At 39.5% G+C, this 23,879-nt stretch overlaps 1 protein-coding gene across 4 annotated transcripts in view; it reads left to right on the top strand.

Moving 5' to 3' along the window:
- METTL4 (methyltransferase 4, N6-adenosine) overlaps positions 1-23,879 on the top strand; it is a 105,730-nt gene that overhangs the window by 20,669 nt on the left and 61,182 nt on the right. Inside the window, exons 6-9 of one of the 4 annotated variants that reach the window (XM_055127314.1) lie at positions 11,427-11,601; positions 14,572-14,678; positions 15,098-15,189; positions 22,278-23,306. In XM_055127314.1, the coding sequence (XP_054983289.1) occupies positions 11,427-11,601; positions 14,572-14,678; positions 15,098-15,189; positions 22,278-22,423 (520 nt within the window). In that variant the 3' untranslated portion in view covers positions 22,424-23,306. Of the gene's footprint in view, positions 1-11,426; positions 11,602-14,571; positions 14,679-15,097; positions 15,190-22,277; positions 23,311-23,879 lie in introns of those variants that run through there. The other 3 variants (XM_004606003.3, XM_055127315.1, XM_012932188.2) reach the window with 3 other exon arrangements.

The following is a 23,879-nucleotide window of genomic DNA, read 5'->3' on the forward strand; positions in this document are numbered from 1 at the left end:
GATGGAATAGAGAAGGGACCACTAGAAAATGATGGCTGGAGGAACCAGTTGGGATGGGAGATGCATGCCGAAAGTAGATAATGGACCAAACATGATGACCTCTCAGTGTCTGTGTTGCAAGCTATAATGCCCCAAAGTAGAGAGAGAGTATGGGGAATATTGGCTGCCTTAGTGGCAGGGGGAGGGTGGGAAAGGGGGGATTATACCCGGGATATTGGTGGTGGGGAATGTGCACTATTGGAGGGATGGGTGTTTGATCATTGTGAGATTGTAACCCAAACATGAAAGCTTGTAACTATCTCACGGTGATTTAATAAAATTAAAAAACAACAGCAACAACAACAACTTCTTCGGTGCTCTTGAAGGCTTTCCACGCCGCTCTTTTCCTCCTGCGCACTTCAGGTGCCAGGTCTTTTTGTCATGTTGAGTTCTCGACCTAGGTTCACATAACTGTTGTATTTGGAGATGTTCGTTCCGTTGAGGGCAAATGGAACATCAGGAACTAGTTCGTTTCTCATGACATCATCTTCATGAGATTCAGCTGCAGTCTGACATTTCCACACTCACGGTCAAAGTTGGGGAGCATTCGTGCCGCTTGGCTGATATTTGGTGTTATTAGAATGATGTCATCAGTGAAGCGGAGGTGTTGTAGTTGCCGACTGTCTCTCTTCACTCCCATTCCTTCCCATTCCAGTTGTCACATGATGTTCTCGAGGGTGGCACTGAAGAATTTTGGTGTAATGGTGTCGCCCTGCGAACCCCTGTCTTTATGTTGATGAACACTTCTTTGGAGAATGGTGAGATCCTTGTGGAGAATCCGTAATACAGCTCATGGAAGATCTTGATGTACTGAGTTTGAACTCCCTGCTGGCTAGGGCTTCGATGACCGTTTCAGTCTTAATAGAATCAAAGGCCTTCTTTAAATCAATGAACGTTAGACAGAGTGGCATCTTGAACTCTTGTGAGACCTCAATGAGCTTGGTCACTGTGTGGATATGGTCGATTGCGCTTTTTGGAACCCGACTTGCTCGCATGGTTGTTCTTCGTCTAGTGTTCTGCCAATCCTGCTCAGGATGACTCGAATGAATAACTTGTAGACGATGGACAACAGGCAGATTGGGTGATATAGTTGCCAATGTCGTGGATGTCTCCCTTCTTGTACAACAGGACGGTCCTGCTGGTTTTCCATTGGGACGGAACCTTGCATACAGACAGGTAATGTGTGAAGAGCCAAGCTAGTGTATTGATGAGTCCTGGTGGCAGATTCTTCAGATGTTCAGGTCTGACCTTGTCTGGACCGGGTGCTATATGCTTCTTTACCGACGAAATGGCTTGTCGGATTTTGGAAGGGAGAATGCTGGGAACTACATATCCATCCTGAGGAATTTTGTATCTGGGCAGGTGGATGTGGCTATCAAAGAGATTGAGTAGAAGTCGTGGATAACCTTTTCCATTGCCCTTCTGAAAGATGTGATAGATCCATCAGGACATTGGAGGGCAGTCATCTTGGTCTTATAGTTGGTGAAGGACAGGTGGGCTCTGCGAATACTTTTCCCGGTTTCTCCCGCCTCAGATAGCACTGCTGCTCTTCCCTCTTTGAGGTCTTCCTTTATTACTTCTCTGCACAGCTTTGTGAGCTTGGATGTTAGCTTGTGATTGCCTGAGGCTCATGCCAGACCATGTTGGCTAATGAGCTCAAGAGTTTCTGAAGACAGGTAACTTTTTGTGGCTTTCTCTCTTTCTGCATCCCTCGCACAATCATGGAGGTGCTGAATCAGTCGATTGTATTCCTCACTGATGTTGTCAATGATGGCATCTTCTCATATTGCTGCAATAGTGCCAAAGAACTGGTGGTCGTTCTGGGAGTTCTCTTCTTAACTTTGCAGAATTTCACATGAAGGAGACGGTGGTCTGATCCCATTTGGAATTTTGGGACAACAGCAACATCGGTCTGGCAAAACTTTCTCTTGAATATGATGTGATCAATTTCGTTGTGGAAGTGTCCACCGGGAGACTCCCACATCCAACATTTAGATTCGGCCTTCTGGAACTGCGTGTTACCATGGATGGTCTTGGTTGACATGATGAACTCAGTCTCTCACCCTGTTCGTTCCATTCTAGGCCGTGGGTCCCAATGTGGAGTTCTTTGGGTGACCGTCTAGGTCCTATCTTGACGTTAAAATCACCAACAATGACTTATCTTTGTGTTAAAATCCCTGACAATGACCACCTCTTCTACAATGTCATTGTTGGTGATTTTAACACAAGATAGGGCCTAGAAGGTCACCCAAAGAACTCCACATTTAGCTAGAATATAGATGTAAAAATATCAAGATTAATTTATCAGTTGTAGGATAACATTGGGTTTATCCTTTCAGCTTGCTGCAGGAAACTTAGGTTTATAGGGTTACACCCTTTATCACAGTGCCCTGGAGTCACTCCCATTCCTTTGTTTATCTGTAAACTCTTCTCTGCACCCTCCTCCCCAACCAGCTAATCACCTTTTCCCCTAATCAGATCCTGTTAGCTTGTAAGATCAGATCCTTCTAAGGACACTGAACTTCTATTGTAAGTCATGTCTTTTGCACAGTTTACCTTAAAGCAATGTCCTTTCTGTATGCACACAGGAAGACGGTTAATATTATGCTTTTGTAACTTGGGGGTTAATTTTGTCTTCAAATAATATTTACTCCTGAGCATCTGCTTTCTTGACTTAGTTGCTTTTAGTTCCTAGGACCCCAAAAGCAGGGTCCCGACAAGGGACTGAATGGACCCAGAGCAAGCTGTGAGCTACCCTGGTATCGAAATGGGCCAGGCCAAGTGCCATATTACTTAACCATAAGTTAATAGCATGTTCATGGACAAACTCTGTCATGACACAAAAGAGGTAGCTGGATAAGGACCCTGCTGGGGTTAGGAAGACTAGCTTGACCTGAGGACTGTGGTCTGGAATATATAGTGAGATTTCCTTAGAAAGAACCAAACTTTAAGTTTGATATATCTCTTACTGTGCTCATACAGAACAACAATGCTAGAAATACTAGAAGTAGATTTACTACAACTATTTAACTGGGTTACTAGCTGAGGAAAGAAAACAGTGACACACCCTGGATGGGATCCCGCCCTTAAGCAGATCTCCTAGTAATCTGGAGTAATCTCCTTAGATGAGATTTTGTCCTTGAGTTAATCTCCTGGAGAAATAACCTTACCTCTCTTTGTTGATTTGTCAATGTTCAACCCCACTTTTGTATTACCACCCTATATGATTGCTGTATAAATTAAGACTGTAGAGTAAATGGTATCAGAGTCAGAGTCAGAATCCAGAAATCTGAAATCTACAAATGAGGGGCTAGGAAGGAAGAGTGTGTGAGATGGGAGAGATGAGAGATAGAATGAAAGGCAATTAATCAGCAACCAGCTTGATCTTCGTTCAACCTTCACCTGCCCATCGCCAACAGCCATCCTGATCCAGTCCATACACAGCGGCTCGAGAGCACTGAATTTGGGCAGCGAGAGAGAGCCGCCCGGAGAGCCCGTGAACACATCCTTGCACGTGTATGTATTTTTTACAATTAGAGACTGTAGTTACTGACTGAACTAGTTCAGGGATCTTTTTTGTAATACTAAAGCCAACTTGCTTTTTTCTTCCTTTGTTGTTTTCGTTTTTTTTTTTTTTTTGGCTTTCTATGATACCACATTCTAAACTTTAAAAACATTTTCATTATTTGGGTTGTAGTGATAGTACAGCGGGTAAGGGCACTTATCTTGCATAAGCTGACCTGGATTTGATACCCGGTATCCCATATGGTCCCATAAGCCTGTCAGGAGTAATTCCTGAGTGCAGAACCAGGAGTAATCCCTGAGCATCTCTGGCTATGGCTTCCCCCCCAATTATTTATTTATTTTGAAGGGGTTGGGGGCACAGCGCTCAGAATTTACTCCTGGCTCTGCACTCAAGGATCACTACATGTGGGGCTTGGGGGACTATATGTGGTGCCAGGGATTGAACCTGTGTTAGCTGCATGCAAGGCAAGTGCCCTACCTACTATATTATCACTCTGGCCCCCTTTCTAATTCATTCTTATATTTCTTTTTCCTTCCTTCCTTCCTTCCTTCCTTCCTTCCTTCCTTCCTTCCTTCCTTCCTTCCTTCCTTCCTTCCTTCCTTCCTTCTTTCCTTCTTTCCTTCCTTTTTCTCTTTCTCTTTCTCTCTCTCTTTCTTCCTTTTTCTCTTTCTCTCTTTCTCTCTCTCTCTCTTTCTTTCTTTCTTTCTTTCTTTCTTTCTTTCTTTCTTTCTTTCTTTCTTTCTTTCTCTCGTTCTTTCGTTCTTTCTTTCTTTCTTTCTCTCGTTCTTTCGTTCTTTCTTTCTTCTTTGTTGAATCATTGTGAGATAGACCTTTACATAGCTATTCATGATTTGGTTTCAGTCATACAATATTCCAAACCTCTCCCTCAACCAGTGTACATTTCCCACCACCAATTTCCCCTCCCTCCCTTTACCTCCTTCCTCCAGTCCCCCACCCCGGTCTGCCTCCATGCCAGGTAATTTCTTCTTGCTCTCTCCTTTTGTGCATTATGGTTTGAAACTAGGTGGTGGCTTTGGGTTGTGGATGTGACTGCTGGGGCTTTAGAAGTACAGGGAGGTGGAGGGCGAGACCCCATCCAGACTGTGAGAAAGCCTGGAGATTTCAATCACAAAACCCCATACCCCGATTTTCAGCAGATTAATATCTTGGTGAGGTTTGTCCCGAGATGGTGGAATTCAGCCAAGGGCTTGGTGGCAATTTTGGATTATTGGAGCAGGTGCCTACTGGGGGCTCTGCTTGGGTGGGAACTGGCAAACCCACCTCACTCTGATGTATCATATCTGTATAGCCTTGTGCAGGTCTGAGATTAACTGTGGCTTCTGATCTCTTTTGGGATATATTTATGGGTCCCTGAAGGAGGCCAGTGGAAGAGCTTCTATGGTGGCTCTGGAGTTGGTTTGTGGGGTGAGTGCTGGAGCTTTCAGGAGTATCGGGATGTTGAAGAGCCCATTCGGACTCCAAGAAAACCTGGGGATTTTAGACACAAAACCCCGCATGCTCGAATTTTCAGCAGGCTGTCTTGGTGAGGTCTGCTTTGAGAAGGAAGGTGGAGTCCAGTCAGGGCCATGGCATAATTTTGGATTGTGGGAATAAGTGGCTGCTGGGGACTCTGCTTGGGTGGGCACTCGCAAACCCACTACCTTCTGATGTATCCTGTTTGTACTGCCTTTTGCGGGTGTGAGATTAACTGCGGCTTTTGATCTCTTTGGAGGTTTATTTATGGTCTCTGAAGCAAGGCCTATAAATGAGCTTGTATAGCTGAGCCGGAGGTAGTTTGTGGGTGTAGCTCCCACATATGTAACTTTTGGCCCTTTAATTTCTTTGGAAACTTGGTCCTGAGTTGCTGGAGTCTGGCCAGTGGCACAGCGGTGATTTGGGGGTGTCAGAAAGCCTAAGGACACCATTAGGCTGCTGATGGGCTCTCTCCGGGTGTCCAGGTTGACCTGCTGACAGCGTCGTGCCCCCCAGGCAGCAGCAGAAGCAGACCAGGCAGGGACCAGAACCGGGTCCAGGGCTGCTACAGTATGCAGCCTGGGCACTCTGGGCAAGCTGCAACACCAGTCCAGCAGAACCTGACCAGGGGGAACACGCCCTCATCTTTGATCTCCAGACAGTTGGCCCTCAGGGAGGATTTCCTCCATAATATGCTGTGGGCTGGTGCAGGGAGGAAAGGGTGGCCCCTGTCTCCCCCCCTCCCCCCCGCAGTGTTGAATCATGGGGACCCCACAATGGGGTGCTAGAGACCCTCCTCTACTTTGGGATCTCAACACCTGCGCCAGGCACCACGCCCAGCAGGGGTGCCGAGTCAGACCCATCAAATCTCTGCTGCCGCCCGTTGCACCGAGAGCTGTGGGAGCACCGCCATCCTCTCTGTTCCCCTGTGGGCCAGCGCTCTCCCTGAGCGCGAGTATCCAAGGGGCACCCACATTCACTCACGCAGCTGTTCAGAGCGCCGAGAAATGCCGTCTCTCCAGCGCTGGCTGCTGTGCCGCTGCCATCCTAACTGGAATTCCTTACTTTTTTTTTTTTATTTTCAATTCATGTCATTATCTTAGTTTTGTGAAACAAGATAGTTTTCATTGAATGAAATTTCCTTAGAAAGAGGTGAGGGGAGAGAAAGAGAGGACATAACCATTTTCAAAGACATGACCACAGCAAGATGGTGTTCCAGAGAGAGCCCCGGCCTGAGAGAGCAAGCTTATCCTTTTAGTTCTATGTCACCCCTAGAGCGGGAAGTTTACTTTGTAACTAAGATGTATTTCCTTTTAATAGCTTTAAAAAGCAACTAATTGCCCCTCTAGCTCTAGTGAACTCTTTCAGTTATATTTCAGCTTTCTAATTTTTTGTTTGTTTGTTTATTTTGGGGTGTGATGCTCATGGATTACTCCTGGCTCTGCACTAAGGAATTACTGCTGGTGGTGCTCGGGGACCATATGGGATGCTGGGAATGAACCCAGGCTGTGTGTGTGTAAGGCTAGCGCTCTACCCACTGTACTATTGATCCGACCCCTTCAGCTTGCTAACCCAGCAGTTCCTGTAGCTTTCTAAAATATTCACTTGAAAGTTCTTCCTCTCCAAATTATTTTCATCTTTCATCTTTCTTAGCCTTTCTATTTATGAGAGGGTTTCTTTTCTTCTGAAGTTACAAGAATTGTAGAAAGAATTTATGCATCTGCTCTGAGTGCTGGGTCTCTGTGTGTAGGTATCTATATAATCTTTTTCTGACTTACCTGGGAATAAATATTCAAGGGGTAAAGTTACCATGGAATATTTCATCCTGTATTTACTAAAAACAGAAAATAGCTTCTTTTTTGTTTTTACATTCATATATATTTTATTACAGCATATTCTTACAATTGTATTTGATTATGACCTATTGCTGTTAATCTGTGTTTTTTTATATATAATTTTATTTTTTTTTTTATTAATGAGTCACCGTGAGGGTACAGTAACAGAGTTTCATGCTTGTGTTACAGTCATACATTACTCGAGTACCCATCCCTCCATCAGTGCCCATTCTCCTCCACCGATGGCCCCAGGGTCCCTCCCACCCCCCCACTTTGTCCCCCCCACCCCACCCCGTCCCTGTGACAGGGAATTCCTTTTTGTTCTCTCTCTCCTTTTGGGTGTTGTGGTTTGCAATGGAGGTATTGGGTGGCTATTGTGTTCAATCTATAGTCTGCTTTCAACCTGCCTCTCCCATCCCAGGTGGATCCTCCACCACACTTTAGTTGGTGTTCCCTTCTCTATCTGAGCTGCCTTTTCCCCCAGCATGTGAGGCTGGCTTCCAAGCCATGGAGCAAATCTCCTGGTACTTATTACTACTATTCGTGGATATTGGTCTCCCATTCTGTTGTTCTATATTCCACACATGTGTGAGTTTCTATGTCTTTTTCTTTCTTTCTGACTGATTTCACTTAGCATGATACTTTCCATGTTGATCCACTTCTGTGCAAAGTTCATGACTTTATCTTTTCTGACAGCTGCATAGTATTTCATTGTGTAGATGTACCAAAGTTTTTTTAACCAGTCATCTGTTCTCGGGCATTCAGGATTTTCCAGATTCTGGCTATTGTAAACAGTGCTGCGATGAACATACAGGTGCAGATGTCCAGAAAATAACTTCTTATACATATGATTGTGGAGTGATCAAAATACGGAGCTAACATTGCTACAGAACCTTTTTTTTTATTGCTTCAGTGGCATATATAGATTTACTCAGGTTTTGCCATTGTGCTATCATATGGCAAAATAAAATCCCAGATCACGTATTTTCTTCAGATTTTAACTTCCTCGAGTTTCTTTAATCTTGTAAAGTTGACATTTTTCAGAGCACAGGCCTATTTTGCACAATGTCCCTTAATTATAGTATCTTCATTTACCTCCTGATTAGATTCAGACCATGTTTTTTTGACAGGAATATCACAATATCACAAAGCATTTGTATCTTCTGTAATTTCTCTGTTTTTTCTCATAAACAATATATATAAATATTTTTGTTCATTGTTATTTATATTCATTTTGATGACAGATTTGATTGATTTACTGTAAAGTTACCATTTCCCTATAATTAAGAGGTATTGTATAAGGTGATATATTTTGTTGTTTATGCATCCATGGAAGACAAGATTGCCGTCCCTAATGATGCCCATATCCCACATACCTCAATCCTGGACTTTGTGAATGTTAGGTTTCATGGCAAAGGGGAGTGAAAAATTAAAGCCGGAATTAAGGTTGCTAAGAAAAAAAGACTTAGTAATAACAAGGGTCTCTGAAAGTTGAAGAGGGAGTAGAGAAAGTCAGTGTGGCAAAGACTCAACATGTTTTTTTTGGCTTTGGAGATTGAGGCAAAGAGGAGCATGAGCTAAAGAAAGTTGTCATCATTTAGAAAAGAGGGTCCCAAACTTGCCTACTACCCTCTTTTCAGGAAAAGAAACCACTCAGTGCTCCCTGGAAATCTGTCCTCTTTAAGTTAGCAATTGGAAGATGCTCCCCAGTAGCGCCTGAGGTTTATACTGCCAGCATCCCTGGTTTATACTGCCAGCATGCCCAGGGGTGGTATCGGTCACTTTAGGAAACAGTTCTTGAGAAGTTAGAAAAGACAGGATAGATTTTCTTGTGTAGCCTCCATAATGAATGCCCATGTCCCTGATTTTATCTAGTGAGATCCCTGTCAGATATCTTATGAAAATTTAAGATAGCACATTTGTTATTTAAGACTTCAGTTATGAGGTAATTTGTTTTGTCAGCTACTCCTTTTGTTTCCCCCCATTTTCTTCTTTTCTTTTTGTTTTGGGGCCACACCTGGTGATGCTCAGTGTTTATGCCATGTACAAGGCAAGTTCCTGACCTCTGCTATTTCTCAGACCCTTTTTCTATGCTTTCTATGTTAGGTAAGAGTAATAGAAATTTTTTTGAACTGTATTTGTGAATTATTTGGACGTATAGGCTTTATTGACTATTTTCTTCTTCAACTGTGAAAAAAAAATGAACAAAGAGGCTGAGTAGCAAAAAGACTTGGGAGTGTGTAGGCATACAAAAGTTAAAGGGATATCTATATTTATATCAATATATAGTATATGAAATGGAAGGGCTATATATATATGTACATAATATATCCATGTAGACACACATATGCATACATATATATCCATCTATACATACATATGCATGCATATATATCCACATAGTGGAAGGTTATTTATCCATAAAAAGAAATGAAATTTTGATACATGCAATAACACAGAAAACTGTAGTTATAACTATGAAGACCCTAGGAACACGGAGACAGTCTATTGGTCGAGGGTAGCAGGTACTCAGAGACTTGTGCACACCATGTAACCAAGACAAAGTCACCCAATGTGCCATTGGCTTGTAATCATATGACAGAGTTTATTAGGAATTGTAATGGTTACCTAGAAACTGAGGGAAAGTGCCTACATGCATGAAGGAGCAGGTGGTGAAAGGAGGTATATTATTGTTATGAGAGGAGGAAGCTGCTGAAGCACTCTCCTTGAGGCTCTATGGCAGAGAAGGTTGATGTATTGCTGACACTCAAAGATGTCTGTTTCCCACATCTTAAGCCACCAGCCGCTGGTAGATCAAGGCCAGTTAATCTATGTTATTCTAGGAGAATGTCAGGTTTCCCTGGCAACAGCTTCCCAGAGAAGTCCGGATCCGGGCGCTCCCTACAGGCCCAGCGACCTCTAGTGGTCAAAGGATTTTCCCAGGAAGAACTCGAAAGATAACCTAACAATATCACTGAATCACTGCTCATGCTCATCGATTTGCTCGAGCAGGCACCAGTAACGTCTCCATTGTGAGACTTGTTGTTACTGTTTTTGGCATATCAAATATGCCACGGGGAGCTTGCCAAGCTTTGCCGTGTGGACAGCATACTCTTGGTAGCTTGCTGGGCCCTCTGAGAAGAATGGAGGAATCGAACCCAGGTTGGCCTTGTGCAAGCCCTACCCGCTGTGCTATCGCTCCAGCTGGAACCTTAAAAATATACGTCAAATAAATTAAGACAGATACAAAGGTCACATGTTTGTATGATTTCATTTATATGAACTATTTAAGGATAGTGGTAGAAAGATCTTAGAGTTTAAGTCCTCATTGACTATGGAATGGCAGGATAGCATGGGTTTGACAAGGAACTTTGGAAGCTAGCTTAGTGGGATTCCTTACTTTTCGTGGAGAAGGGTGTTCTGTGTTCTGTACACAGGTGGTTGGGGTATAGCCTGAAAGCATCAATAGGGGAGCTGGATAAATATTGACCTCTTCTCTTCCAATTGTGTCTGACTTGGGTTTGTGGAAAGGAAGTCATTCATTTGATTGCTGTAGTATTCTAACAAGAGAAACAAGACTTCCTGTGATTAATTACCAGAAGATGTAAGACTATAGAATTATGTGTGTGTGTGTATGTGTGTGTGTGTGTGTGTGTGTGTGTGTGTGTGTGTGTGTGTGTGTGTGTGTGTGTAATAAAAGGGAGACTGTGGAGTTGATTGGGAAAGAAGAAAGGAGCAGCTTGATGATTGCTTGTTGAAAATACAATGGGATATTGAGACTTGTTTTGGGCCTCACTCAACTGTGTTAAGGGCTTACTCCCAGCTTTGTGCTCAAGAATTATACAGGTATAATAATATATATATATATGAATATAGCATATACATATGCATATATATATATATGTAGCAGGGCTCTGAGCTCTGACCATATGCTGTGCTGGTACCTTACCCACTATCCTATCTCTCCCACCCAGAGACTGTTAAGACTCACCCAGACAGTGTCCCTGTGTAAAGGATAGAAACCGAACAATATTTATTTAAGTTTAAATTGGAGGAAAGGAATTATAAATATTAGTAAAATTTCAAAGTCTAACTGATAAATATAGCCCGGCAAGCTACCGAGAGTATCCTGCCCCATGGCAGAGCCTGGCAATCTACCCATGGTGTATTTGATATGCCAAAAACAGTAACAAGACTCACAATGGAGCCGTTACTGGTGCCCGCTTGAGCAAATCAATGAACAACAGTGCGACAACTGATAAATATCGCTTGACAATTTTAAACATCCAAAAATTTTAGTTATTTCTGACTTGTGTCTAATATGTCCACTAGATGTCACTGTGGCTCCATAGTTAGTTATAGAAATAAATAGTGCTATGAGCCCTTTTTGGTTTGGACCATTGTTTAAGGTATTCCTCATTTTTTTGGTGCTACGATTGAACTTGGGACCTCACACATGCAATGCATTCACCTTGCTACTACCAATCAATTCTTAGTGCTTTCTTCTTTTTTTATAGTGAATCTTTCTAATATTTTTTTCTGTTTATATTTAGATACAGTTATTTATCTTATCTGCAAATAAAACAACTCCCCATCTCTAAGCTGGCTGCTCCAAATTGTCTGGTTATCACTTGGGTGACCAATAGACAGAAGATTCTCCGTTTTGTAAAGGAAGAACTTTATCCTTCTTGGTCTGTGGCTGTAGTTGCAGAATGGCACTGGGTAAAAGTAAGTGCAGAAATTAAGTTATTTGTTGAAAATAGCATGCAGGAAAGCTAATAACAATTTTTGATATGGTAATCACTTCAGTATATCCTTCAACAAAGTCTTTTACTTTGCTGCTAGATACTTTTAGATACTTTTATTTTAAACAGGCACAAAAATAATAAATTTTATATTGCTTATTTCAACTGAATGGCTAATGGAATGATTTAAAATACTTCAGTAAATGAAAATTTGTGAAAATTGTTATATCTCATCTTGGGGTAGTTAAGTTCTTATCCGAGAATTTACTAAGCTCTTTGTTGTTAATTAAGCCTTCTGTGATACTGTTTTTGTTTGTGTAGCATAGTTGACTTCTATGTTATTTTCCATCTAATTTGATGTGTTTCTACTGGGATATCAGTATTGTGAAATTTGGAGGTGTCTCCGGGGTCCAGAAATTTTAGGATCTGTAGAATTGGACCGATAAGTTTACATGGTGGTGGTTGTGGGATTAGGTTTGGCTTCCAGAAATCTGGGGGTAGGGGAGGTTTCCCACCCCCAATTTGAGAAGACCCCAAAGTTCTCAGCCTGAAAACTAGAATACTTGAAATTTTTGCCATTTGATGTCTCTGCGGAGATTAGTCATGAAGCTGTGGAGTTGGGCTGTTGCCATGGCAGCAGCGGTGGCACATGGGTGTGGCTGCCAGGGCTTTGGCAGGGCTGGGACTTGACTTGTTCTCCTCCCAGGGGCCCCTGATTTTTCATCATTGATACCAATATACCCATAAATTTTTGCTGCTTGTCTTGCCTCTCTTTTGAGAATTAGTCGTGAATCTGCAAAGTACGGACAATGCCTTGGTTGACATGGCAGCAACTGTGGGATGTGGGCTTGGCTCCTGGGGCTTCCAGAAATACTACGGGCTGGGGAAGGGTACTGGCTCCTACTCTGAGAAGACCCCATTGTCTGATTTTTTTTTTTTAAACCTGTTTGTTCTATGTCTATTTTTTTTTTTTTGTAATAGACAAAACTTTGAAACTGCTAACTGGAAATTAATTGAGGAGATAAAGGATGCCATTTAATTAATTAATTAATTAAATAAATTTGTTTGCTTTTAGGCCACACTTGGTGATGCTCAGGGGTTACTGCTGGCCCTATACTCAGAATTTCCCTCTGGTGGTGCTTGGGGGACCGTATGGCATGCTGGGTTAAAACTGGGGGCAGCCAGGTGAAAGGCAAATGCGCCACCCACTGTATTATCTCTCCGGTCCCATTTTATTTATTTAAAAAAATTATTTAATTTTTGCTTTTTGGGTTAAATCCTGGAATGCTCTGTAGATATGTGGTGCTGAGGATCAATACCTGTTCCTCCCATATGCAAATCTTGTGCTGTTAATCAGTCTCTTCAGTCTAAGGATGACTTTTTTTAGCATGGTTGGGCAGCCTTGGGCATGGGGGTCTCCTCCTGATTTAGTGCTCTGGGAAGCCTGTAGTTTTGTGGATCCAACTGGGGTTGGCCTTGTACAAGCAGGTCTTAGCTTTGTTTACTTTTATGAAGGACCATGACAGAAATATATCCCATTTCACCTTCCAATATGAGGCATGTTTATTTTATAACCAGAGACCAGGGACAAAGTGAGAAAGAGTTCCCCCTCTGAAAAGAAAATTAGGTGTTAAAACATAAAAGTCAAGACCATTAATCTGTAGTAATTATTTCTAAGAGATCATATAAGACAATGTATCACTATAATATAATACAAGAATTCTTATATACCTCTCCCTTTTGGCAATTGTTAGAACAGAAGGAGTAATGTGCTGAGTGTAAAGCATCTCCAAAGAATAAGAATTAGCTTTTTGACAAAGTTTTTGGTCAAAAGATATAAACTTCTAGCTAAAAGTCTTGGGAACATACTATTGTAGCATGATAGTCATAGGTAATAGCACTATTTTGAATGTTTGAAAGTTGCTAAGAATATATCTTTAAATTTATCATAAAAAATTTAACTGTATGAGGTGGTAAATGTTAATGTAATGTATTATGATAATCTTGTCAAAATACATATGAATATTCAATAATTATTTTGTACATCTTGAACTAATGTACTGTTACATGTGAATTACATAGCAATAAAATTGGGGAAAAGGAGAACAAGAATTAGTTTATGTAGCACTCTGTAGGAGATATACTTTCTTTCATGGGCTCTAGAGGTGATAAAAAGTCACTTACTGTCAGTTTTAAGTAATTGATTATTATTTGGGAAGCCAACCCAAAGATAAATTCTTGAATTTCAGATGTGCAGTGTTCCAATACCAGTCCCTTCACCAATGTGTCTCCAGTTACTCTCCTGCTCCCCAGCCTGCCTCTATGCTATGGCAGGCCTTTTACCCTCCACCACTGTCTTAATATTCTCTTATCACCCCCACCCCCACTACCCATGGCAAGCTTGCTACTAAAGTTCATCTGTTGCCTTTGGATATTTGATATTTCCCTATGAAGTTTCTTTATTCCATATCTGAGAGAGATCATGCCTGTTCCTTTCCTGTTGAACTTCACTCAACATGATACTCTTCACATAGCAGCAAATTGTATGATTTTATCATTTTTTATGGCTGAGTAATATTCCATTCCAGTGTATATGTACTGTAGTTTCTTTGTCCAGTCATCTGTTCTTGGGTTGTTTCCATATTTTGGCTATTTTGAATAATGCTGCAATGGACATAGGTGTGCAAATAATGTCTTTTCTGCATTGTGCTTTTAGGTCCTTGGGGCATATTCCCAGGAGTGGAATTGCTGCTTCATGTGGAAGCTCTGCTGTGATCTTAGTTGTGTCTGTGATCCTGGATGTCTACATTTTTTTTAGTTGAACTGTTCTAGCTTAGGGAGTTAATAATTTCTTCTTCCTTGTAGAAACTATATATTGACGAGGAACCAAGCCTTTTCTTGAATATTTAGAGATAAGTTTTTATTTTTCCCTTTTTTTATATTTTTCTGTCAGATTACCAGTTCAGGAGAGTTTGTGTTCCCCTTAGATTCTCTGCACAAAAAGCCTTATGAAGGGCTTATAATTGGGAGAGTTCAAGAGAAAACTGCTTCACCAGTAAGGTAAGAAACATAATATTTTTCCCCCAGAATTATGTAGTTTTGTTAGGTTTTAGGATTTAAAAATTGCCAACAGGATGATCATTGGTCTTTCTAATTTTTACCTTGTTTTGAAAATCTGAAAATGGTTGAGAGTAGGAAAACAGGAATGGTATAGTACATGAAATTTTGTTTTGTCTTCTGTTTTGTCTGATGTTTAATGATTAGTATTACAGAGAAGAAAGTGATAGAAAATGTCTTAATACTTGATTTATTTCCTTTAATTTTTTGTTCTTAAATTTCTATAAATTTAAATATATGATAGTGCTACAGTTGAAAGATTAAAAATATCAAGGTAGCTGTGATGTGTGTGTGAGTGTTCATGTGTTCATACATAGTTAGCTTTTACAGTTTGGTTTGCTTTATTGTTATGTTTTAATTAGGAATACAGATGAAAAAGTGCTCCCTGTTCCAGACCACAAGTTAATTGTCAGTGTGCCCTGTACTCTTCATTCACATAAGCCGCCTCTTGCTGGTATGTTTTTTATAAAATAGAATTGGTATTTATGTGACTTTGGAAAAAAGGATTGCATTTTGTGTTTCAATGCCCCAGATACCTGTAAATTTAATCCAAGATGTGCTATTTTAATTAAAATGAAAATTAGTTAAAAATTCTACAGCAGAAATTACAAAATAGAGATAAGTTCAGGTTTAACTGCTTCCACCTTTCTTCTTGTGCCATATATCTTCAGTTTTCCCTCCCTGTCACTGGTCTTGATTGAATGAAGACTACAGTTAAGCTAGTGTTTATATATATATATTTTAAATTCTTAAAACTTTTTAAAGCTTTATTTTTTTATTTAACTTTTTATTAAATCACCATGTGGAAAGTTATAAAGTTCTCAGGTTTATGTCTCAGTTATACAATATTCAAACACCCATCCCTTCACCAGTGCCCATATTCCACCACCAAAAACCCCAATATACCCCTGCCCCCACCCTCTACCCCCTACTGTATTACTAATGAATTTCACTTCATTTTCTCTTTACCTTGATTACATTCCATATTTCACTATAAAACTCACTATAGTTGTTGAAGTTTCCACCCAAGAGAGACAGACCTACTACCAAGGAAGCATTTGATAATTAGTTTTACATTGCTGAGAATGGAGAGATATGTAGCCCCACTGCTACAAGTACATAACTCTTCTCTCTCTTTTTTTTTTCCTTTTCCCTTTTTTTTTTTTCCGTCATCCCCCTTCCCGCGCCTCATAGTATGGTGTACGCCACACAGCGTCGGCCAGCATGGGGCTTTTGCTTAGTTCACAGTCCAGAGAGGTGGCTGCTACATTAATAACCTTCAATATTTCAGCAAAAACTTACTGTTATTATTTGGAGTTTCCCCCTCAAGCCAGGCCTGTTCAAAAGGAACCATTTCACATTGCTGACAATTATAAATGTTCAGTCGCGCGGACGCAAATTGCAAATCCTCAAGAAATATTAAACATTTATTTATTTATTGGATTTCTGTATAAAGTCCAGGGGAAATTCTGCCAGAAATCGCATAGCACAGCTCACAGTCCCAGTCAGTGCATTGCTGTTCTGGGGACATGGCTGGGAGCACTTTCTGGGTTCAGAAGTCATCCATCTGGCTCCGGATGTTGGGTATAGAGCAGCAGAGCGGTCCTGCCAACGCATGGCCACCTGGTTCGAATCCCGGTGGAGCGCAGGCCGGAGCCGGTGCCAGCCCCAGCCCGAGACTTCTAGTGTTTATATTTTACTACTCCATCTCTTGCTTATTCTACATCCAGGAGTTCAGGAGAGCAATTAAGAGTTTGGATTCTTTGGAAATTTGGTTGAGTGGTGCAGTTTATTAAGAGAAGTGTTGCTTTTCTGAACCACTGGGAAGGTAGTTGCAGCAGTCTGCAGTTTTCCTACTTCAGTGTAATGTTCCCCACTCAGTTACCCAGGCAGCATAGAACAGTAGAGAATTTTGGGTTTAGAAAAAGTCTAATAAGAGTATGAATCCTGGTGCCATTGATTCCCTGTGTCACTTTAATAATTCTTCACCTCAGTGTGCTTCTATAAATAAAATGATATTTAATTTGGTAAAGTTTTGAGGATTGGTTTTAAATATTTGAAATTTGGTAGCACAGAGTAGAAAAATGATAGTTTTTTAAGTGAGGTTTAAAGATGAGAATGCAAATCCTCAAGAAATATTAAATTTGATAATCCAGTTAACTATTTAAAAATATCTTTAGAAATGCATATTTTATTAATTTTGTGACCCACCCCTCCAGTTAAAACACTCCAAACTTTCAAGCTGCTTGGACAATTTTAGGCGGCCTGTCATAACATTTTGCAGAATACGGCAGAGTTCATGAGTTAGAAAGTGAATAAAAATGTCTAGGAATTTTTATTGATCACATCTAGGAGGGTTTCTCTTGTTTGGGGAGAGGAGGTGTGGGGAGAGAGAGAGAAAAGGGGAGAGAAGAGAGAGAAAAAGAATCAGGGAAAAATTGATTCTATAGAAGAGTGTTTATATAGTTTTAGAAAAGGTAAAATGTGTACGTATTAAGTTTTTTTTTTTTTTTGACTCACAAGGGTTTTCAGTGACCTGTGAGTGTTGTAGACTTTCAGTAAACTCTAAAGTGTTATAGACTCTTTTTACAAGTCTTTTTTTTTTTTTTTCTTTTTGAATTACACCAGGTGATGCATAGGGGTCACTCTTGGCACATAGGAATTACTCTTGGCGGTGCTCAGGGGACCATATGGGATGCTGGGAATTGAACCCAGGTCGGCCATGTGCAAGGCAAACGCCCTACCCAATATACTACCTCACTAGCCCCCTAAAGTCTTAAATATGTTACTTGAATGAAAAATGAGATTGTACTATTCTTTAAGAAGAAAGTGCCTGGCACCAGTTATACTTGATGGAGGAAATCTAACAATTTTTTAGCTTGAATTTTCTTTACTATTCAGGATGTATCAAAGTTTAGTTTGTCTTAGTACTTTTTGTTTTTCACTTAAAGTCCAAGTGAGGGGCCAGGAAGATGACAGAAAAGAGTGGAGCAAATACTTTGTGTGGGAGTATCTGTACCTCATGGTTGTCTCCCTCTCAGTCCTCAGCACTGCCCCCCCCCCGCCCCCCCCACACATGCATGCACACACGCACTCGCACACACACACACACACACACACATATACATTCAACAGCTCAAAGACTTTTATTATTAATTTTGTTTTTGGACCACATCTTGCAGGGCTATTCTGCGCTCAGGGATCACTCTTGGTGGGCTCAGAAGACCCCCAATGTAGTACCAGGGATCAACCTAAGTTGGCTGCATGCAGTGTGTGTAAGGCAGAGCAAACAACTTACCCACTGTCCTACCGTTCCGGCCCAAAGACTTACATTTAAAAATAATTAGCTAATTATAATTCTAGCTAGTAGAATTAAATTATATTTAAAGATTAAAAAAAGGAATCTTAAGAGTAACCTATTATCTGTGAAATGTAGTTCTGCCATATTTCCAGTAGAGAGCAACACATGCTTATTTTTAGAATTGAGAACATTTGAAAATAAAAGTTTAATTTTGGGAAAAATATCAGCATGACTCCATATAGACAATTCTTATGTCCTGATTATATTCTGGTTAAAGAACCTTTTTGAACATGAAGAAATATATGTAATTATTTTTAAGCTCTTATTTCTATATAGTATCATCAGAATTTTAAGTCAAGGACTGTAAATATAAAATTACCAGAAAGCAGCTTTCATATTTCTGTGGTATATTTGATGCTGAAATCATAACAAGGGATGGTACATGTTCTTTTAATAATACTCAGATTTTATACGTAAATGTTTTTAAACTATTTTATGCAAATTTATAAAACAAAACATCCTCTGGTTTCTGGAAAGACCCAATTAAAAAAATTGAATGCACAGGGGTTACTCCTGGTTCTGCACTCAGGAACCACTTCTGGCAGTGCTCAGGGGACCATATGGGATGCTGGAAATCAAACCTGGGTCTGCCTCGTGCAAGGCAAACGCCCTACCCGCTGTGCTATCACTCCAGCCCCTAACTGTTTTGATGTAAAACAAAAGGAAGAATTTGGCTAGTTTTACCAAATAGGCAACAAATTATCTTTCAAAATGATACATTTACTCTATTTTTAAGTTTTGACTTTCGTTAGGTTGAAAGATGCCATCAGTAGTTTGGCTTACAAAACCTCAGAGTATGAAATCGTATTAAGTTTTAAGATTAAAAATAGGAAAATCATGCACAAAGTAGTTGAATAAAATTTTTATTTATTTTTAATTATATATAGACACATAGGCCTTTGCATATATATGAACATATATATACATTAGGTGCTACTCCCAGAGATGCTTCTCCTCTAGTATGGCCTGTATTGCTTGCTTGCGCATCAGGACCACTTCAGTGGTGATCAGGGGAAACTTTCAATTTTTTTAACTTCTCTTTGAGGAATTTATGTACCTTTTTGCTACTTTACATACTAATAATTGAAGAGTAAAGCATAATTTATTGAAAATCAAATCAATCACTGATGTTTAAGCTGTTTATTCTCTAGACTTCACCTTTGCTCCCAGAGGAAAGGAGGAATGGTGGGTTGGTGAATGGATTGCTTCTTTTCTGTTGATTAAAAGAATGTTTTGCTAAAGCCACATGTTATCTAATTATATAAGTGTATATATATGTAATCCTTATTTAAATTTATAATTTTCCATTTATAAATTTTCATTTTAAGTTGAGACTTACATATAGAATTTCATTTTAAATATAACAAACTAATGGTTGACTAAGAATATATTGTGATCATCATAGTAAGTCTAGTTAGTATCTATCATTATATAGAAATACATATTTAAAAAGTTATGATGGAAACCTGTGCATTGCAGTGAGAAAGTAGGGAGTAGAGAATGGATTTAGATTATAGATATTCCACTCCAAGTTCCTATCTGTTTCTGTTAGATTGTGAACTGTTAGAAAGCATGATAGTTTCTATGTTAAGTCCGGTAGCATTAATTATAGTGGATGCTCAAGATAGTAAACATTTTGGTGCTGACTCCATCTTCAGGTTCCAAAATAGAGTTTTTGCTAAGATCTTTGTGCAGAAAACTGAACAAACAAGCCAAAACAAGCCACTAAGTCCTTGCTTCAGTATAATCTTAGGCTGCATTAGAAGTGAATTGGGTAAGGCATTGAATTTATGGGGGGAAAATAGAAAAGTGATGTTGGGCTGTTCGCCTGTAAGGCTCAGGGGAAATCTTTCAAGTTTAGTGGCATGTATGTCAGGATCTTCTAGAAACTATCAAAGCCTAAATTTGAGTTCTAGTTGGGTTAGATAGTATATATATTTTTTATTGTGATAAATAGGGCCATTGCTTTCAGAAGAAAATTATTTTGCTGTGAGAACAATGAAGAATATCATAAATACTATTATGAAACCTAAACATTTTGATTTATCTTTTTTACTTTTTAAAAAAAATTATTTTTTGAATCACCATGAGCTATAGCTACAAAACTTTCATGTTTGAGTTTCAGTCATACAGTGATGGAACACCCATCCCTCCACCAGTGTACATTTTCTACCACCAATGTCCTGAGTTTTTATTTTTTTTAACCATTTTTATTGTGCTACCGGGATTTACAGTACTGGTGATTGTGGTTTTCATGCAGACATCATTCCAGTCCCCTCAGTGTCTCAAGGATCCTTCCCAGTCACTTTCCACTCCCATGTAAGCTCTGTTCTAATGACTGGCCATTTTCAATTCTTGTTCCCTTACTATGTTTATTCATATACTACATATGTGAGATGTTTTTATAAAAATTTATTGTATTCTCTTTTAAACCACTATTAAAAAATGTTACCTTAGGCATGATTTCTGATACTGTTCATGATTGGGTTTCCTGTGTACAACATTCCAGCACCTTACCCTCCATCAGAGTGTTTGCTTCCCTCTACCATCTTCCCAGTATTCCCCCTCGAGCCCCCACCCCACTCCCCGCAATGTAAGATTAGTTCTGTGGAGATGTTCTTATATTCCTTTGTCTTGAGCCTTTGGGCCATTAATCTATTTTTTGGAGGCAGGGTGCTTTCCTAGCAATGCTTACTCAGTCACTCAGTCACTGGGCTGCGCCTAGCATGCGCAAGACCCACCAGGGCTACATTTGGTGGTTCTTGAGGACCAGCAGGACTGTACCCAGTGGTGCTTGTGGGGGAGGTGGCACATGTAGTTTTGGGCATTAAACTTGGGGCCTTCAACATTCAAGCCCTTGGGGTTAGCTTCTAGATCTGATATGTATTATCTTGTAAACATTGCCTGTATAGTTTTGGTTGTTTTGTTTTGAGACACAGCTTGGGGTGCTCAGGGGCTAACCCCTACCTCTATGCCAAGGGTTTCTCTTAGCAGTGCTTGGGGTGCTATGTTGTGCCAGGGTTCGAAGCTGAATACTCTGCATGTAAGAGCATGGGCTCAACCTATTAAGCCATGTCTATGACCCTAAACTTAGCCCCTAATAAATATCCCTAAGGTGCTTTTGCCATTCTTTCAGGGAATTTTATTTTTATTTTATTTTTCTATATTTGGTATCACACCTGTCAGGCCGAGGGGACCTGAATATGTTGGTATGTTGGATATTGAATCCAGGTTGGCTTCATGCAAGGCAAACTATCCACTGTACTATCATCCCATGCCTTTCAGGGAATTTTAAAGATTCCCCTGTGCCTCAAGTTTAATATTATGGAATAATTAAGAACTATATTTTACTAGTTCTTGTGACTTCTCCCTGATTGTTATTTTCATACCTAATTCTATGATGTGATGAATAAAAAACAGCAATATGACCAAGGTTAAATTGATTTAAATTTTATCATTCAAATGATCATAATCTTTAAGAAGTACTTTTTGTTAGTGGAGATTATGGTCAACATATTACACTATACACATAAATACATATGTATATGAGGTACCTTTTCTCCAACAAAATATAGTTTTCAGTAAAAAAATTGAATTATAAATACTTAACTGTGGAAATAACATGGTGAAATTTTTGGTATAGAAGAATCTATAATCTGAAGTGAAGGAATGTTTTTTAATATCACTAACTTTATAACTAAGGGGCTTGAGTTATTTGTTATTTGTTCTGGACATTTCTGTGTCTAATTCCTTATGCTTAGAGAGATCGAGACTTTATAAAGTATGTTGTCTTCATATTGTTTCTAAGAATTTTCTTTCTCTGCATAGATTATTAAAAAAACAAATGAAGTGATACTCAGGAGGTAGGTCATCAGTATTGGAAAATGAAAAACTCACCTCAGTGGGTGTTAAAATCTTCATTTCTCACCTACAAATGAAATCCAATAAATCAAGACTACTGAAAATTCTGACAATATTGTTCCCAGTCTCAAAGGTGCTTATTTCAAATAACTTTCGAACTATTAATATTAAGCCAGAGGGGAAATCAGAAATTAACCTGCCTTTTCTTTTTAAAGGAAACATCAGTGCTTTTCTACTCTTAACCCCTAAAAGGAATTTGATTCATTTATTTGAAATAATTTTTGTGTTTTTGTTTTATGTTTGTGTTTTGTTTTGAACAGAGGTTCTGAAAGATTATATGAAGCCAAATGGGCGGTGTTTGGAATTGTTTGCTCGAAATTTACAGCCGGGTTGGACTAGCTGGGGCAATGAAGTTCTCAAATTTCAACATGTGGATTATTTTGTTGCTCTGGAATCTGGAAGCTGACTGTGGTCTTGAACTAGTAACTTTCTCTAGGTTTTCCTTATCTTTTCCTATTTTATTTTTCCTGATGTTACCCATTGTTAACAATGAGCACACATAAACATGTCAACAGGACTTGGCATTTTAGCAAAATGGTCAGAAGTAACTAAGCTTCTTATAATTTTGAGATTCATTTTACTTTGGTTGTACTGGTATTGGACATTTATTGTTTTAGATGCTACAAATAAGGACAAAGGTGGCAGGTCTACATTACTAGAGCATGTCACTGAGGATCCCAGGTCCTCATCCATCTGCCTATTATGAAGTCTCCTGATCCACTTCCCCTCCCTCCCCAAAAGGGGATCAAAAATAACGAACTATCATTCTAAGAAATCAGGAACTTTCACAGAAAGTTCAGGTTTCTGCTTTTTTAAATAGTAGAGCTTGCCTACACAATAAACAATGTATTTTTCCTGCAACAAACTGCAGGATTTAGCAGCGGTGGCATCTTGTTTGGGAAGGACCATGTATTCTGTATTTCACCATTTACTAATGCGCTTACTAATAGTACATTTGGCCCTTTGCGACAAGAGTTTGCGAACACTGGAAATTGCATTATGGAAAAAGTATTCAAAGATCCACCAAGTACTACAGCATTGTACCAACTGAATGAAACCATTTTTGAAGGTTTAAATTACAGTCAAGGTAACTTTTAAAATACTACTTAGTTTTGTTTGTTTTCTAGAGGAAAATTTTAAAAGTATATCTATGAAAGGGTCAGAAAGCAATCATTGTTTAAGATTGTGAAAAGACTATTTTAGAACATTTTCTACAAATAAATGTTTACTAAATAAACTATTTTGACTGAGTGATTCTTTGAAAGCATGCTGATTTATTATATAATAACCTTTTAATAAAATTTGACCTATTTTCACATGAAATTTTTAAATTTGTGGTGTAGAGTTTAATAAATTTTGCAAATGTTTGTAAAGTTGTCTATATTTATAATCATTCCTAGAACTTCTCTCATGTCCCTTTGCAGCCAGTTCTTTCTTTTCTTTTATGGGGACCATACCTGACAGTGCTCAGGGCTCACTCCTGGTTCTTTGCTCAGGGATCATACCTGGCAGCGCATGATGGACCATACGAGGTGTCTGGGATTGACCCTGGTTGGCCACGTGCAAGGCAAGTGCCCTACCTGCTGTACTATCACTCCAACCCTGAAGTCAGTTCTTTCTCTTCTCATCTCTGGCCTGTGGCAAATGATGGGTTCCCTTCTGTCATGAGGATTTCTTTTTAAGAATTTCATATAGATGAGTTTATATAGTATGTAACGTACACCTGGCTTTTTAAATTTAATTATTACTTTTTGCTACCAAGGGTTGAGCATGAGGTGTTTCATATGAAGCCTATGCACTGCCCCTGAGCCATATCCTCAGTACTCACTTAACATTGGTTTTTCCCTTTTCTTTTTTTTTTT

This window comes from Sorex araneus, chromosome 2, assembly GCF_027595985.1.
Source record: "Sorex araneus isolate mSorAra2 chromosome 2, mSorAra2.pri, whole genome shotgun sequence".
Taxonomy (NCBI): Eukaryota; Metazoa; Chordata; class Mammalia; order Eulipotyphla; family Soricidae; genus Sorex; species Sorex araneus.